Raw genomic sequence first — 18,346 nt, forward strand, 5'->3', positions numbered from 1 at the left:
AACGATGCGCACAGAGACTCGATATCAGTCGACGACGTCGACGTGTAGCCGAGATCGACGTGACGCAATCGCGTAAACTCTTTCAGTCGCAAAACGCCCAAATGTCCCGTCACGTGACTAGCTGAAAACGAAAGCAACGTGTCCCTGCACGTGCGAGCAAAGGCGTCCACAAGCGAAAACGGATGTTCGCTAATCCAATTACTAAACGAAACGTCGACGTGACGTAAAAACTTCCGCTGTCGAATGCGATGCTCGAAACTCCGCTCCCCTACGCCGTGTGGCATGGATCGGACGAAGGTGAGTGGAAGCGATGTCAGCATCGCTCGATTCGGATCGAGAAAGAGGCGAAGAATTTTTTCCGTGAGCTTTCTTCGTCGCGCTAAGCCCTCGAAGAGAGCGTTTGCGATTGGAATGGGTAAACGACGCGGCGACGACGAGTCGAGGAGTATTGATTCGGCGATCGACGGCAATGGGAACGAGATGCCGGTCGGTGAATGTTCGTAGCCCGTTCGGCAAAGGCTTTTCACGCACAAATCGGCGAGACTCGAAACCATTGATGAACGAATACGGGGAACCAAAAACTACCCGGAGGAAGTCAGGAACTCTTTGACACTAAACATTAAAAAACTAACTGCAAGTGTTTCACAAATTCTACTGTACTTGCATGCTGACTGTTGTGCATGCTGTGCTACATGGACGTACAAGTAGATATATATACAATGTTTCATGCAGATAATGTTTGTAATATCGTATCTACCTTGCAAGCTATATTGCTAATCTCATCATCGTTGGAAATTGCAATCATCATATCATATTGAAACTTCACAACCGGTAAGGGCTGGAAGGTCGAGAAGAATGTCCACGAAACTTGGACGCGACAAGGGGTCGCATTCCCAGCATTGATTCATAATACGATCCCTATATAACGCAAAAAAAGCGGTCATACTTACAGCTGTGCATGAATGTAAGAGCAGAAGAAACGAAGCTCACAGAACACTTGGCCATTCCTGCGACACGTCGACTTTCAACTTGTTTCCTTTTCCAACAAAGGAGACAACCTCCTCGTTTGACAAGCCGGGATAAGGCAGAGCTCCGAGTGCGAAAATTTCCCACAAAACGACCCCGTAGGACCTGCACGACCGAATTACACACGTGAATTATAAAACGTGTCTGTCCGTCTTCACCAAACGTCGGAGAAGTGAGTGAAGACGCCATCACGTAGCGATTCGGGTGCCATCCAGCGAATAGGCATAGGACCTACAAATACACTTAAAATCCGTGTCCAAAACACTATTAGCCGGTAAATTTTAGCAGCGTATTCACATATAATTTATAGAATCTATTTGTATATTTTGGTTCACATGCACCGGACGCTGACGGGTCATTTTGACAAAGATCGCGACACGTTAGGCAAACTTATCTTACCTCTGCCGCATTTCCTGTAGTAGTCTTCAAGCTGGACGTCACGAGCCATTCCAAAATCTGCAAGATAAATCGTCATTTGCGGGAAAAAAATATTATTTAAAAATTGACACAGTACTGTACCTCCTATCTTGACCACATTAGAAGACGAAACCAGGCAGTTTCTGGCAGCCAAGTCTCTGCATTCAAAGTAAGAAATTACTTTATTGAAAGAAAGATAAAGGTATTTAAAATCACCGGTGTACAAATTTCCTTTCGGTTAGGTAGGCCATCCCTGAGGCTATTTCTGCAGCCATGGTAAGAATCTGACTTTCGGTAAACGGGAAAAGGCTAATGGCAGAGAGTGATGGATCGTTCTAAAAATAAAAATGGCCAGGCTTTTTTGTGATGTTTCTCTCTCGTTTACCGACGGTCTCAAGGATCGAAGATACGATTTCAAATCGCCATTGCCCATCAGTTCCATGACAGCGTAAACCGGATCTTTTTCAGAGATAATTCCAACCAAACGGACAATGTAATCGCAGACAAAATTCCTGCAAAGCAAAGCAAATTAAATTGAACTGCCGAGACAAAAAAAAGTAATACTTCATAACAGAAGCTTCTTTTAGAAAAAGAACTTTCTCAAATGGCTTTGAATTGGCATTTGGACACTATTCCGAAACCCTTATGTATAATAATTGAGTTAGAAATATTAAATTCCATACTTTTATCGCAACGAGTTCGGAAGTATCGCCTTTTTCTAAGACTCCCTCAAAGACTTGGCCAAAGGCACCTTTACCCAAAAGATCGCCTACACGGAGACTTTTGCGATCAATCTCCCATTCATCCTGCTCGTACGAAATATTTGCGTCATTGAAATAACCTTCAGGCAATTCAGCCCTAATTGATTCCATGATATTTTTCCTTAAAAATAATATGACGATTTAGAGCGCAAGTGAAAACATTGATCCCAAGAGCAAAACAAAGTAACAAATTCCCTTATGAATCGATCTCAAGTGCAAAGTAAATCTCTAGAACTAAACTGAAAAGGCTCACTACACATAACTACAGCAATAGACAAAAAGCTTTGCAGGATACCCCTCTTTTCATGCATGCACAATTGGACACAAAATCTTACCGCATTCGTTTCATTCGCCGCACGTATAAAGCGACACACACTATTAGTGCGATTGCAATAGCGGTGAACAGACCTCCGAAAAAGGCGGAATTAGAATTGGCGGACTTAGATCTCGATTCAGTGCTTGGCGGAACCGTTGTGTTGACTACTGTTGCATTGAGATCAAATGAAATATTTGCTAGCTGTCCCCAATGAAAACAATCGAATCCGAGCACTCTCACAGGCAAAGACTCTGGCGTATCCGTCTTAAAATAAAGGCTCAGTTGATGAGTAGAATTGCTTGACGTTGTGCGCCGGCAGAAGACGCTCTGCTGATTCTTGTTGCAACTGAAATCATCTGATTGCATCGAATGTCGTCCAAATATATCTTTCCCAGAGAATGTGATTGTGTAGTTGAAAATTTTACAGAGAGAGGAGCCAGGATCAGTCCAAATGACGTTCAACTAGAGCAAAATTTAGTCAATTTAATAAAAGAAGATCATATTGTAACTGTTAACCTTTTTCGAAAAAACACTTTTCGAAAAAACCTTTTTCGAAATCAGACTAGGGTCCGCATCTTTCGAATACGCATATGCAGTAAAATTCATTTTTCTGACAACGTTTTCGTTACCTACGCAATGTGTTACATCTATTTACTTTGATTTTCACAAATCTCGTCTCACAAATTTGAGGTAACAATTTCAGCTTGTTGCTCCAAATGCTGCAAGTCCTGTTCTCATTTTGCAATTTTGCCTATAAAGAGGAAAAGTTAACGGCAGTGCCTAACTGAATAGCGTGAAAGATAATAGCATAAGAACTGATATCTTAAAACAACACATAAGGCAAAACTTAATAATTTGAACGTGCATATAAAAATAGCTATGATTAATAAAGTAAAAAATAGAGGCATTACCCTGACATAGTAAATATAGCATGGCAATATATTAAGGGAAAATTCAGAAAGGCCACTTTTGTTCAAGACAAAAGACTTGGTCTCAACGCTGCCGTTATTGTATTTGAATTGAACTGATGCGTTTCGTGTGCTGTTATCCACTGAAGTAATCCCTTTATAGGAGCAGGGACAAATGCCTGCTGCGGAATTTGTGGAGGTGACACGAGGAGTATTTTCGTTTTCCGCTTCGCATTCTAAAACATTGCTATCAAATGAGTACGGGCACATATGTAATGCATGTCTAAAAACTTATCCTCCATTAAAAATTGTAACTATGAGGGATTTCCTGTACTAAGTGTTTGTAGGTATACAAATTAGAGATATTGTAGCTTGCAAGCCAGCTAACTCTAACTATACTGTATTCATCTTGTAACTGGCCCTTCTACAATAAGCGTGAGAGTGTACATAGCACGGAAAGCGCCGGCTTGTTCACATTAAAGGCTGTACAAGAAAGGGAACCTCTCACCTTTACCTTTAGATGGACTTTTAGCTAGGATTTCGAATACGTATTTTGGGTAAACGTCTTTTCCTCCACTTGCAATGCGCCAGGAAATCCATGAGCAATTTGCTTTATGTTGACGTGATTCCAGCCTAAAGGAATCAGCCATCCTACTGGAATTAGCTAAAACTCATAAACGTGAAACAAAACAACCAGGAAAGAATTGAATAGCTTCTCACAGGGTGTAGAAATGAGAGTCGAGAAGATTCTGACGTTCGAACAGTCAAAAAGTACCTGCTCAGGGTTCCTAGCGGTAAGCGATAAAACGGTTGATCGAACATAGACGGCATAATGACGACCAGAATTCAACCCCTTTAGTGTCTGTTTGCTCTCGTTACCAAAGAGAACTAAGCGTCGTTGGAACTGAAAATCCATTTCCGATCTTCGCAGAATATCTTGAAGAGAAGGAGGGCAAGTGGTCGTCGACGCTTCGATTCTGGTAAAGTCGACTGCTGCGTAGAATAACTCGGATCCGAGGTAAGTGTATTCTGTCTCGTTTTTGTAACTTCTTGTCCAGTTTAGTTCCAGCGTCGTCTCTCCACTGACTGAAGTTAAATTTGGCTTCAGTTCTGACCTGGGTGACCAGTTGCCTAGGACGAAAAACCATATGTATATACATGTATAGATATATATAAAATATATACATATATATATAAACCTCACATTCTCCAACAAGTGAGTTGCCTCCGCCAATAACAGTTTCTGAACTTTCATTGTCGAAGACGTGTCGTCTCAGGTCATCGATGTCTGACATACAGAGAGAAGGGTTTCCGTGAACTAATACCGGCGTATGAGGAATCGAAATTTGGCTGACGTTGTCCCACAACTGCATTAGATCGCGATTATCATACAATGCAAAGGAAAATCTAAAAAGAAAATAGATAAGTTAATTTCAGTTTACATTTTCGGTATCAAACAAAGAGGCGTGTATAATGCACTGGTCGATTATTTCGCGAGTCCGGATATATACGGTGCTAAACAAATACAAAGTACGGCATCTACTCACCTCTCGTTCCATTTCAACCCGCTTTCACCAATACTAACTAAGTTCTTGAACAATGATAAACTTCTCAATCCAATTGTATTAGCGATGACTAGATATCCTTGAATTCTCGTCAGCTGACTGAAGCTCTTCTCTAATTCTTTGTCGTCAGTCCACGATCCAGAGAGGAAGAGTCCGCCACCAATCTCGACACACTGATCAAGATACATCAAGTCGGACGCTTCAAACACAGAATAAGATTGGTTGCACGAAAAAGGAGACCGCTGCGGACAATAGAAACGATTCGAATGCTGCTGGCAGGGCACACAGTCGCTCCTATTTTTGGTCTTGGCGCTTGTAAACAACTTCGAAAAATCAAGATCATTGTCTGAGTAGACGTCTTGGATGTGAAAGCAGCCGTTGTCTAACTGAATCGGCCATTGTCGGGGAAGCATTTGGAGATTTGGGCTTCCTTCGACGACAAAAGTATGATTATCACGTGCGCTGCTGACGCAGTTACCACCAACTCGATGGAGGTTAGGTAGAAGTTCAAAGAAGTTCGTGTAAGTTTGAGCAAGATTTTCAATCCACAAACACCCACGTATTTCTTCGATGGTGTTCAGAGGAGCACTGCTCCTATTGGAGCAGTTGGACGGCTCTAGACCGTCGATGTGAAGTGACCCATAAATTATTGTGCAGTTCCTTTCATTTAGATTCGCGACCTCTTGACTGGTTGTCAATTGGAGATCGCCTTCGCAGCCAGTATCTGAAGACAAATGAAATTAGGGCTACAAACTCGGCCCATGAAGACTGAAACCAATAGAATCGTAATTAAGCAAAAAGGTCATCTTAGACTTACATCCGCGACAGGAAACGCACACTCAATCAATAAAAGTCGCTTGGGCAGAGGTTAACGGCGCTTCGAGGGCTTATGTTTGCTCATGGCTATTTTAGGAGTGTGCATGGTATGCAGCCATAGGCGAAGAGAAGCCTAGGCCAGGAATGCGCAAACCTGGCGGAAGCCATCGTTCACATACGCGGATGAACGCGACTAGATGAACGTCGCCGTTGTTCGGTACGCCAAACCAAGAATCAATTGAGCACGTAAATTTACTCGTACAGAAGGTAAAACGTGACTCTCGTTTCTACGCCGATCGCGTTCTACGACGACGTGAGAACTCCTACCATGGCTATATACCTTGGGATTTCAATGGGCTGCAGAGTAACAGCAAAGCGGGAACCGCGAAAAGCACAGGAGCAGAAATCCACATAGCGTAAACGAGGACTAGGCTTTAATCCGGGACGCTTCGAAGGTTTCGCTTCCACAACCGGACATTTCAATGATTTTCAGAGGTCTAGATGGACGAATGAGCAATCGTTCGCTTATCTCGTTTTTGAGCAGACGTAACACTGGGACTTAATTCTACCTATTGTAAGTATTCCCGCTGCAAAGAGAGATCGAACGTTTCTTGTTTATCCTGACGGAGAGTTAAAACGTCGCCGACGACCCCGATCATCTGTTCCGAGCAAAGAAGCCTGGCGACAGAATGTGCGGAACGGTTCGCTACAAATTTTACCTCAGCATGTCGAAAAGAGAGTCTCGCCAACTTCGACAGTGGTTGTCGCTATTTCCACTGTCAAGGCTTGCGTTCCAAGACGTGGACGCTCTCGTACGTCGTTTATGTTCGCCTCCTACCAGTCTTTCCCTCTCAAGGGGCCTCACCTCTTTAGCGTACGCTAACGCAAAAGGCTTCGAGAAGTCTAGCGTAATAAAATGTTCCATGCTTGCCTAAACCTAAAAGCAGTGCTTAAGCATAATCTGCCGGAGCAGCGCATCAGCAAATAACTAAACCAAGCATGCATGCAGACTCACTTGCACATTTCCTTACGTTCGGGGTCTTGATTGTCACTCGAAAGTCAAACCAAATTCTTCGCGTAGTATAGGGACGTAGACTTCTTTAAATCCATGACCAACCGCATTTTCTTTGTTAATTGACACATCACGAATGACAGCCTGTGGATGCTGAAGTAACTCGAAAGTATACCCAGTGACAAGATCATGATTGATAAAACCGTACTGAAGCAAAACGGAGGCTTCGACACTAGACAGAGCCAAGACTGTGGCCCCCAAAAACACGCTCATAGTTACCACGCAGATGAGATACGATTCCAACCAGTTGCATTTGGTAATCCTTGGTATAAAAGAAGTGCATCGATGGCATCACCGGTGTATCCCAAGACAGAATTTCCGCTTGTGTGCGTCGAAATTCCTCTAATAAATCGGAAAAGCTTGCTTCAAGACGAGTCAATGATTGGACGCCAGTTACAATTTGTCGAAACGTGGCTTCAAGAACCGAGCGTTGCAACGTGTCCCAATTAGCGTCTGAATAATCCAGCGAAAACAATCGAGTCTTATAGTCCAAAAAATCGGCAATCCACGTAGCGCTGACGTTTCGACGAGAAACAATGTCCCATTCATTCGCCGTCCCACGCCAAGATGCTCCAGTTTAGAAAGTCTTTAGACAGAACAAAAGACTTCATTACCAACTAGCCTTCGTGCCACAAACGTACGAGATGACGCAGCTGGGAAAACGATGCGCAAGGAGACTCAAAATCAGTCGACGACGTCGACGTGTAGCCTTGATCGACGAGACGCAATCGCAATCGCAATCGCGTCTACTGGCAAATATTTGACTAGTGCACTACTTCTAGAGTCTGCTTCGATCCTCAGACACAATCTAGCTCTTGCACAACATCCTCCTCCATCATTGAAAGAACGTACTTTCCAAACCAGCCTACTGGGCTTGGAACGTCTGTTCTTTGACCCATATCTCGTAGACATGCACAAGTACCGTTCGAATACCTATAGCGCTGAATGTCTCCTTTGAAAGATATCAGAATGCCAAAACGCAAGGTAACCATTCTGTGAGCCGTTGCGTCTTTAGAGAGCACATTCGCCGGCCAATGAGCGTCCTCGCACAGTAGAAGAAGACAAGTAAGATAACTGGACTCAAAACAGGGACTGCAGTCGAGGAGCATCTGCAATGATGCCGCCGAAAGCACACGATGCCTCAGGGACTCGTTTTCCGCCAGAGCAATCAGTAACCTCAGAGACGACATTGCAACTGATTTGCTGACCTCCATTCGGCATTCTTTCCACAACGGCGGCACATACGACGGCAAAAGTGCCAACAAATTAGTTTCTTGAACCAAACGCTGCTGCACGTCTGGCAGATCGCGGCACATATAGTAGAGGATGTCGAGAAAAAGACGAATGTCACCATTGAGAGGAGGTGACAGTTTATCGTTGCAGGAAAGATCGCCTTGCGAGGATATCTGCTCCACATGATTGCACACCCGAGCAAGCCATTCCGTATGGAGAGCAAACCCAAAACGCTCAAACTCGTCCAGAGACTCAAAAATCGACGTTAGCCCAGCCAACATAGGCGTGCTATCAGTACAACTGCCGCAGGTGGTGAAAAGATTCCTCGTTGCAGCTCCCTTATCAGTTATCGCGTTCAAGAGGAATGGCAAGGCAACGGAGAGCACGGGCGGTCGAGATAAAAGAGCAGCGCACAACGCCCACACGAGGTTGTTGTAAGTCCGGAAAAAGACGTCAGGTCGAGTGAGAGACGCCTCTAAGAGGCATTCGATCATTTCATCCCACAGCTCGTTTACAGACGGATCAGAAAAATGATCAGGACAGGCGTGAGAAGAAAAGCCGGGGATTCTCGTCGAACAGGCAAGACAACGCGTTCTGTACGGCGTTCTCAAGCTAATGACGTTCACCAAAAACCACTCAATGGGAGAGAAGTCGTTGGCGGCGCAGAACAGTTTTAAACGAGCAACGGTCACAGCGGCTGACATGACGCGAAGAAGAACGTCGCGACGATCCATCGCATTCATTCTGCTTTTAACGACTAAGTGCGGCAGTGTCATAGCAACGATTCGAAAGTCCGTCCCGCCCTTTAGCGATACATTAACGAAATCGATGTTTTCGGCGTTTCGATGAGAACAGCAGATGAAGCGCAGTCGCCCATTAGAGCGAACGTTTGGAATCCATGTCGCTTCGCCGTGAAAAGCCAAATATGTCATTTGCTCCAACCGATCGCTGCTCTCCAATTCCGCAACGACTTCGTCGAGATCGGGAAAGCTTGCTTCAAGACGAGTCAACGATTGGGCGCCAGTTACAATTTGTCGAAACGTCGCTTCAAGAACCGAGCGTTGCAACGCGTCCCATTTAACGTTCGAAATATCCAGCGAAGACAATCGTGTCATAGTCGAAAAAAGATCGGCTATCCACGTAGCGCTGACGTTTCGACGAGAGACAATGCCCCATTCATTTGCCGTCAAAAACTTCAAATCGCTCATGCCAAGATGCTCCAGCTTAGAAAGTCTTTTGACAGAACAAAAGACTTGATACCAACTAGCCGTCGTGCCAGAAACGTCGAGATGACGCAGCTGGGACAACGATGCGCACAGAGACTCGATATCAGTCGACGACGTCGACGTGTAGCCGAGATCGACGTGACGCAATCGCGTAAACTCTTTCAGTCGCAAAACGCCCAAATGTCCCGTCACGTGACTAGCTGAAAACGAAAGCAACGTGTCCCTGCACGTGCGAGCAAAGGCGTCCACAAGCGAAAACGGATGTTCGCTAATCCAATTACTAAACGAAACGTCGACGTGACGTAAAAACTTCCGCTGTCGAATGCGATGCTCGAAACTCCGCTCCCCTACGCCGTGTGGCATGGATCGGACGAAGGTGAGTGGAAGCGATGTCAGCATCGCTCGATTCGGATCGAGAAAGAGGCGAAGAATTTTTTCCGTGAGCTTTCTTCGTCGCGCTAAGCCCTCGAAGAGAGCGTTTGCGATTGGAATGGGTAAACGACGCGGCGACGACGAGTCGAGGAGTATTGATTCGGCGATCGACGGCAATGGGAACGAGATGCCGGTCGGTGAATGTTCGTAGCCCGTTCGGCAAAGGCTTTTCACGCACAAATCGGCGAGACTCGAAACCATTGATGAACGAATACGGGGAACCAAAAACTACCCGGAGGAAGTCAGGAACTCTTTGACACTAAACATTAAAAAACTAACTGCAAGTGTTTCACAAATTCTACTGTACTTGCATGCTGACTGTTGTGCATGCTGTGCTACATGGACGTACAAGTAGATATATATACAATGTTTCATGCAGATAATGTTTGTAATATCGTATCTACCTTGCAAGCTATATTGCTAATCTCATCATCGTTGGAAATTGCAATCATCATATCATATTGAAACTTCACAACCGGTAAGAGCTGGAAGGTCGAGAAGAATGTCCACGAAACTTGGACGCGACAAGGGGTCGCATTCCCAGCATTGATTCATAATACGATCCCTATATAACGCAAAAAAAGCGGTCATACTTACAGCTGTGCATGAATGTAAGAGCAGAAGAAACGAAGCTCACAGAACACTTGGCCATTCCTGCGACACGTCGACTTTCAACTTGTTTCCTTTTCCAACAAAGGAGACAACCTCCTCGTTTGACAAGCCGGGATAAGGCAGAGCTCCGAGTGCGAAAATTTCCCACAAAACGACCCCGTAGGACCTGCACGACCGAATTACACACGTGAATTATAAAACGTGTCTGTCCGTCTTCACCAAACGTCGGAGAAGTGAGTGAAGACGCCATCACGTAGCGATTCGGGTGCCATCCAGCGAATAGGCATAGGACCTACAAATAAACTTAAATCCGTGTCCAAAACACTATTAGCCGGTTTGCCCGGTAATTTTTAGCAGCGTATTCACATATAATTTATAGAAATTATTTTTATATTTTGCTTCACATGCCCTGGACGCTGACCGGTCATTTTGACAGAGATCGCGCGCTCAAGATCTGACACGTTAGGCAAACTTATCCTACCTCTGCCGCATTTCCTGTAGTAGTCTTCAAGCTGGACGTCACGAGCCATTCCAAAATCTGCAAGATAAATCATCATTTGCGGTAAAAAAAACTATTATTAAAAAATTGACACAGTACTGTACCTCCTATCTTAACCACATTAGAAGACGAAACCAGGCAGTTTCTGGCAGCCAAGTCTCTGCATTCAAAAAAGAAATTAGACGTCACGTAATTTTATTGAAAGAAAGATAAAGGTATTCAAAATCACCGGTGGACAAATTTCCTTTCGGTTAGGTAGGCCATTCCTGAGGCTATTTCTGCAGCCATGGTAAGAATCTGGCCTTCGGTAAACGGGAAAGGGCTAATGGCAGAGAGTGATGAATCGTTCTAAAATTAAACATTGCCTGGCTATTTTGTGATGTTTCTCTCCTTTACCGACGGTCTCACGGATCGAAGATACGATTTCAAATCGCCATTGCCCATCAGTTCCATGACAACGTAAACCGGATCTTTTTCAGAGATAATTCCAATCAAACGGACAATATAATCGCAGACAAAATTCCTGCAAAGCAAAGCAAATTAAATTGAACTGCCGCGACAAAAAAAGTACTTCATAACAGAAGCTTCTTTTAGAAAAAGAACTTTCTCAAATGGCTTTGAAAAAGCATTGGGACACTACCCAGAAAACCTCATGAGTCATAATTGAGTTAGACATATTATATTCCATACTTTTATCGCAACGGGTTCGGCTGTATCACCTTTATCTAACACTCCCTCAAAGACTTGGCCAAAGGCACCTTTCCCCAAAAGACCGCCCACACGGAGACTTTTGCGGTCAATTTCCCATTCATCCTGCTCGTACGAAATATTTGCGTCATTGAAATAACCTTCAGGCAACTCAGCCCTAATTGATTCCATAATATTTTTCCTTAAAAATAATTTGACAAATTAGAGAGAGCAAGTGCCATCGGGTAAAACATTGAATCCAATAGCAAAAGAAACAAACAAACAAAAAAATTCCCTTATGAATCGCAATCTCAAGTGCAAAGGAAATTTCTAGAACCGAAACGAAAAGGCTCACTAGACATAACTAATAGACCTTTTTGAAAAAGGTTCGCATGATACCTCTTGTTTCATGCATGCACAGAACACAAATAGACACAAAATCTTACCGCATTTTTTTCATTCGCCGCACGTAAAAAGCGACAGACACTATTAGTACGATTGTACCGGCAAAAGTACCTCCGAACAAGGTGGATTTAAAATCAGTGCTTGGTTGAACCGTTGCGTCGACAATCGTTGCATTGACAAAAACTGAAATATTTGCTAGCTGTTCCCAATTGGAACAATCCGATCCGAGCACTCTGACAATCAAAGACAAAGGCGCATCCGTTCTAAAATGAAGGCTCAGTTGATGAGTAGAAGTGTTTGACATTGTGCGCCGACAGAAGAAGCTCTGACGATTCTTGTCGCAACGGAAACCATCTGGTTGGATCGACTTTTTCGATATATTCCCCGAAAATTTGACTCTGTAGTCGACAATGCCACAGAGAGACGAGCCTGGATCAGTCCAACTTACGTTCAACTAAAGCAAAATTTAGTTAATTGTTGAAAAGAGTTGATATTGTAACTGTCCACCTTTTTCAAAATCGAAGTAGAATCCTTTTTTTTCAAATACCCATACGCAGAAAAATTCATTTTTTTGACAATGTTTACATTACCTACGCAATGTGTTACATCTATTCCCTTTGATTTTCAAATATCCAGACTCACAAATTTTAGGTAACAATTTTAGCTTTTTGCTCCAATTGCTGCAAGTGTTATTTTCATATTGCAATTTTGCCTATAAAAAGGAAAAGTTAACGACAGTACAGAGTGAACGAGGTAATAGCATAAAACTGATAATTTTAAAACATAAGGCAATTAAAACTAAATAATATTGACGTGCATATAAAAATAGCTTTCATTAATTAAAGTAAGAAATACAGACATTACCCTGACGTAGTAAATATAGCATGGCAGTATATTTAGGGAAAATTCAGAAACGCCACTTTTATTCAAGACAAAAGACTTGATCTTAACGCTGCCGTTATTGTATTTGAATTGAACGGATGCGTTTCGTGTGCTGTTGTCTACTGAAGTAATTCCATTATAGGAGCAGGGACAAATGCCTGCTGCGGAAGGTGTAGAGGTGTCGTTTTCCTTTTCGCATTCTAAAATATTGTGCTATCAAATGATTACGGGCACGTTATGCATGCCTAAAGAAAGTTATCATCCATAAAAAGAAATGTGTAAACATGAGGAATTCCTGTACTATATGTTTGTAGGTATACAAAATTAGAGATACTGCAGCTTGCTAAGCAGCTAACTCTAACTAAATTCTTCTTGTAACCGGCCTTTCTACAATACGCGTGAGAGTGTACATAGCACGGAAAGCGCCGGGTTGTTCCCAGTAAAGGCTGAAACAGAAAGGGAGACTCTCAAATTTACCTTTAGATGGACTTTTAGCTAGGATTTCGAATACGTATTTTGGGTAAACGTAATTTTCTTCACTTGCAATGCGCCAGGAAATCCACGAGCATTCTGCTTTATCCTGAAGTGATTCCAGCCTAAAGGAATCCGTACTGGAATTAGCTAAAAATCATAAACGTGAAACATAACAACAAGGAAATAGCTTCTCACAGCGTGTAGAAATGAGAGTCGAGAAGATTCTGACGTTCGAACAGTCAAAAAGCCGCTTAGAACTCCTAAGCGATAAAACCGTTGATCGAACATAGACGGCATAATGACGACCAAAATTCAACCCCTTTAGTGTCTGTTTGCTCTCGCTACCAAAGAGAACTAAGCGCCGTTGGAACTGAAAATCCATTTCCGATCTTTCCAGAATATCTTGAAGAGAAGGAGGACAAGTGGTCGTCGACGCATTGATTCTGGTAAAGTTGACTTCCGCGTAGAATAACTCGGATCCGAGGTAAGTGTATTCTGTCGCGTTTTTGTAAATTCTCGTCCAGTTTAGTTCCAGGGTCGTCTCTCCACTGATCGAAGTTAAATTTGGCTTCAGTTCTGACCCGGGTGGCTCAGGTGACCAGTTGCCTAGAACGACAAACCATATATATAACGACAAACCATATATATATACATATACATATAGGCCTGAAGGCAAAAACCTCACATTCTCCAAAGAGTGAGTTGCCTCCGCCAATAACAGTTTCTGAACTTTCATTGCCAAAGACGTGTGGTCTCAGGTCGTCGATGTCTGACATACAGAGAAAAGGGTTTCCGTGAACCAACACCGGTGTATGGCGAATCGAAATTTGACTGACGTTATTCCACAAACGCACTAAATCGCGATTATCATACAACGCAAAGGAAAATCTAAAAAGAAAATAGATAAGTTAACATCAGATTACATTTTCGGTATTAAACAAAGAGGCGTGTACAATGCACAGGTCTATTATTTCGCGAGTCCGGATATATACCGTGCAAAACAAATACAAAGTATAGCCCCTACTCACCTCTCGTTCCATTTCAACCCGCTTTCACCAATACTAACTAAGTTCTTGAAGAATGATAAACTTCTCAATCCAATTGTATTAGCGATGACTAGATATCCTCGAATTCTCGTCAGCTGACTGAAGATCTTCTCTAATTCTTCGTCATCAGTCCACGATCCAGAGAGGAAGAGTCCGCCACCAATCTCGACACACTGTTCAAGACACATCAAGTCGGACGCGTTAAACGCCGAATAAGATTCGTTGCACGAAAAAGGAGACCGCTGCGGACAATAGAAACGATTCGAATGCTGCTGGCAGGGCACACAGTCGCTCCTATTTTTGGTCTTGGCGCATGTAAACAACTTTGAGAAATCTAGATCATTGTCTGAGTCGACGTCTTGAATGTGAAAGCAACCGTTGTCCAACTGAATCGGCCATTGTCGGGGAAGCATTTGGAGATATGGGCTTCCTTCGATGACAAAAGTATGATAATCACGTGCGCTTCTGACGCAGTTACCACCAACTCGATGGAGATTAGGTAGAAGTTCGGAGAAGTTCGTGTAAGTTTGAGAAAGATTTTCAATCCACAAACACCCACGTATTTCTTCAATGGTGTCCAGAGGAGCACTGCTCCTATTGGAACAGCTGGACGGCTCTAGACCGTTGATGTGAAGTGACCCATTAATTATTGTGCAGTTCCTTGTATTTAGATTCGCGACGTCTTGACGGGTCGTCAATTGGAGATTGACTTCGCAGCCAGTATCTGAAGACAACAGAAATTATATAGGGCTACACACTCGGGTCATAAAGACGGAAACTGCTAGCATCGTGAATAGCCAAAAGGTCATCTTATACTTACATCCGCGACAGGAAACGCCTACACTCAATCAATTACCTCTTACTGAAAGTCGTTTGGGCAGAGGTCAATGCTTAGTGGGGTTATGTTTGCATAAGGCTATTTTTAGGAATATGGCCTGCAGTTACGAGCGAAGAGAAGTCTAGGCCAGGATTGCGCAAACCTGGCGGACGTCATCATCCGCGTATGAGAGGATGAACGCGACTAGATGAACGTCACCGTTGTTCGGTACGCCGAACCAAGAATCACATTAGCAAGTAAACTTGCTCGCACAAAAGGTAAAATGTGACTCTCGTTTATTATACGTCGATCTCGCGTTAATTCTACTACGACGCGAGAACTACCATGATACCTTGGGATTCAACTTTCAATGCGCTGCAGAGTAACAGTAAAGCGGGAACCGTGAAAAGCACTCGAGCAGAAATCCACATAGCGTAAACGAAGCCTAGATAGGCTAATCCGGGACGCTTCGAAGACTTTGCTTCCACAACCGGACATTTCAATGATTTTCCCTAGGTCTAGTGGACGAATGAGCAATCGTTCCCTTATCTCTTTTTGAGCAGACGAGGATACGTAACACTTAGGACGCTAGGACTTCTACCTAGTGTGAGTGTTCCCCCTAGCGCCGGCTGCAAAGAGAGATCGAACGTTTCTTATTCTGACGGAGAGTTTACATCGCCGCCGACGCACTCGATTATCTATTCCGAGCGAAAAAAGACTGGCGAGAGAATGTGCGGAACGGTTCGTCCTCAAATTACCTCAGCATTGTCGAAAAAAGAGTCGCGCCAACTTCGACAGTGTTTGTCGCTATTTTCACTGTCAAGGCTTGCGTTCTAAGACGTGGACGCTCTCGTACGTCGTTTATGTTCGCCTCCTACCAGTGTTTCCCTTTCAAGGGGCCTCACCTCTTTAGCGTACGCTAATGCAACGGCTGATTTTCTCACAAATTTCCATGTTCCATGCTTGCCTAAACCTAAAAGCAGCGCTTAAGCATAACGGAGCAGCGCATCAGCAAATAACTAAACCAAGCATGCATGCAGACTCACTTGCACATTTCCTTACTACGTTCGGGGTCTTGATTGTCACTCGAAAGTCAAACCAAATTCTTTGCGTAGTATAGAAACAACTTTCTCAGCCACCTTTACTACATTCTTAAAATGTTTTACTACAGGTTTCGCTATCGTCTGGAAGATTCCTTTCAAAAAGAATCCTGAGGTATCAAGACCCGATAGAGGATTGTAAGGAAAGTAAGAATAAGGATTGATTGTTGAAGGATCTGCCACAGATGGATCGGGAGAAAGGAATCGACCCAAAACAGGATCGTACAATCGGGAACCACACTGCATGATCCCCATCACATGAATCGCTTGCTGATGAGCGTAACTCCTTAACGTGACGGTGTTAGGGTTCAAAAACGTTTTTGTTCTCTTCAAAAGGCAGCCAGTTTTTCGAATTGCGCGCTCTCCCAAAAGCATTGCAGCTTTGTTGCCCAACTATACATGCTTGCGCTCAGAGTACACTGTTTCCACTGATCCTAAATGATCTCTTGTTACGTAGAACGTTTCCTCTTTCCCAAACCGCTTTATGTGAGAGTCAAAGTGAATGCATCGGTATCTTCGAACGAGAGAAGATCCTAGAAAATATCGGCAAACCATGTCTAAACCTTCGTATTCCAGCTCAAAGTTTCCGAGGGAAAACGCTACGAGCATTCTGCCATCAAAATCGACATCTTTCCTGTATACAGTGCCACCTTCGGCATCGTATATATTCACACCGAAACTAAGAACGTTTTTAAAACTAATGCACCCAACTCGCTCTGCCTCGCCTACTCTCGCAAACGCAGACGCTGGACCGTGTTTGGCGCAATCGACTTTTTACAATAAATCGAAGTTTTTTTATGCCGCGTCAAACTTCGCTTTCCTTTCCTCGGATGAAGGCCTTACAGTGGAACGAAAGGCTTTAGCTGAATGTAGACTCGCAGTCGACGCGAAATAGACAAATGTAACGGACTCACGTTCACCTTGCGAGCCGGGCAGCCGAAAGAATATAATTCGTGTTTCACAAAGCCCGTATTGGGTAGTTCGCGTCTTCTGGTCAAAACTAGCTCACTTGCACAACATCCTCCTCCATCATTGAAAGAACGTACTTTCCAAACCAGCCTACTGGGCTTGGAACGTCTGTTCTTTGACCCATATCTCGTAGACATGCACAAGTACCGTTCGAATACCTATAGCGCTGAATGTCTCCTTCGAAAGACATCAGAATGCCAAAACGCAAGGTAACCATTCTGTGAGCCGATGCGTCTTTAGAGAGCACATCCGCCGGCCAATGAGCGTCCTCGCACAGCAGAAGAAGACAAGTAAGATAACTGGACTCAAAACAGGGACTACAGTCGAGGAGCATCTGCAATGATGCCGCCGAAAGCACACGATGCCTCAGGGACTCGTTTTCAGCCAGAGCAATCAGTAACCTCAGAGACGACATTGCAACTGATTTGCTGACCTCCATTCGGCATTCTTTCCACAACGGCGGCACATACGACGGCAAAAGTGCCAACAAATTAGTTTCTTGAACCAAACGCTGCTGCGCGTCTGGCAGATCGCGGCACATGTAGTAGAGGATGTCGAGAAGAAGACGAATGTCACGATTGAGAGGAGGTGACAATTCATCGTTGCAGGAAAGATCACCTAGTGAGGATATCTGCTCCATCTGATCGCAAACCCGAGCAAGCCATTTCGTATGGAGAGCAAACCCAGAACGCTCAAACTCGTTCAGAGACTCAAAAATCGACGTCAGCCCAGCCAACATAGGCGTGCTATCACTACAACTGCCGCAGGTGGTGAAAAGATTCCTCGTTGGAGCTCCCTTACGAGTTATCGCGTTCAAGAAGAATGGCAAGGCAACGGAGAGCACGGGCGGTCGAGATAAAAGAGCAGCGCACAACGCCCACACGAGGTTGTTGTAAGTCCGGAAAAAGACGTCAGGTCGAGTGAGAGACGCCTCTAAGAGGCATTCGATCATTTCATCCCACAGCTCGTTTACAGACGGATCAGAAAAATGATCAGGACAGGCGTGAGAAGAACAGCCGGGGATCCTCGTCGAACAGGCGAGACAACGCGTTTTGTACGGCGTTCTCAAGCAAATGACGTTCA

The 18,346-nt window shown here is 44.1% G+C and overlaps 2 protein-coding genes across 2 annotated transcripts; both read right to left on the reverse strand.

Annotated features, from left to right (window-relative positions):
* Positions 1–582: 582 nt before the first annotated feature.
* LOC136197845 (insulin-like growth factor 1 receptor) lies at positions 583–7,672 on the reverse strand. Its single transcript, XM_065987699.1, has 20 exons — positions 6,529–7,672; positions 6,379–6,468; positions 6,150–6,306; positions 4,976–5,717; positions 4,633–4,835; positions 4,149–4,559; positions 3,943–4,092; positions 3,432–3,664; positions 3,202–3,271; positions 3,037–3,149; positions 2,540–2,982; positions 2,127–2,325; positions 2,008–2,072; positions 1,829–1,955; positions 1,660–1,778; positions 1,546–1,601; positions 1,426–1,482; positions 1,185–1,257; positions 991–1,131; positions 583–918 (listed from the first exon to the last, which is right to left on the reverse strand). Exons 3-20 carry the CDS (start codon positions 6,220–6,222, stop codon positions 810–812), a joined length of 3,384 nt encoding a protein of 1,127 aa, XP_065843771.1. The 5' UTR covers positions 6,223–6,306; positions 6,379–6,468; positions 6,529–7,672; the 3' UTR covers positions 583–809.
* Positions 7,673–10,001: 2,329 nt separating this feature from the next.
* On the reverse strand, positions 10,002–16,013 carry LOC136197847 (insulin receptor-like). The gene is made up of 19 exons (XM_065987700.1): positions 15,953–16,013; positions 15,547–15,892; positions 14,360–15,101; positions 14,017–14,219; positions 13,527–13,937; positions 13,335–13,478; positions 12,840–13,057; positions 12,618–12,687; positions 12,483–12,565; positions 12,017–12,429; positions 11,574–11,772; positions 11,455–11,519; positions 11,280–11,406; positions 11,113–11,231; positions 10,988–11,043; positions 10,866–10,922; positions 10,604–10,676; positions 10,410–10,550; positions 10,002–10,337 (listed from the first exon to the last, which is right to left on the reverse strand). The coding sequence occupies exons 2-19, from the start codon at positions 15,623–15,625 to the stop codon at positions 10,229–10,231; spliced, it is 3,309 nt and encodes a 1,102-aa protein (XP_065843772.1). The 5' UTR covers positions 15,626–15,892; positions 15,953–16,013; the 3' UTR covers positions 10,002–10,228.
* Positions 16,014–18,346: the final 2,333 nt, after the last annotated feature.

The sequence above is a fragment of the Oscarella lobularis genome, chromosome 18, assembly GCF_947507565.1.
Source record: "Oscarella lobularis chromosome 18, ooOscLobu1.1, whole genome shotgun sequence".
NCBI classification, from domain to species: Eukaryota; Metazoa; Porifera; class Homoscleromorpha; order Homosclerophorida; family Oscarellidae; genus Oscarella; species Oscarella lobularis.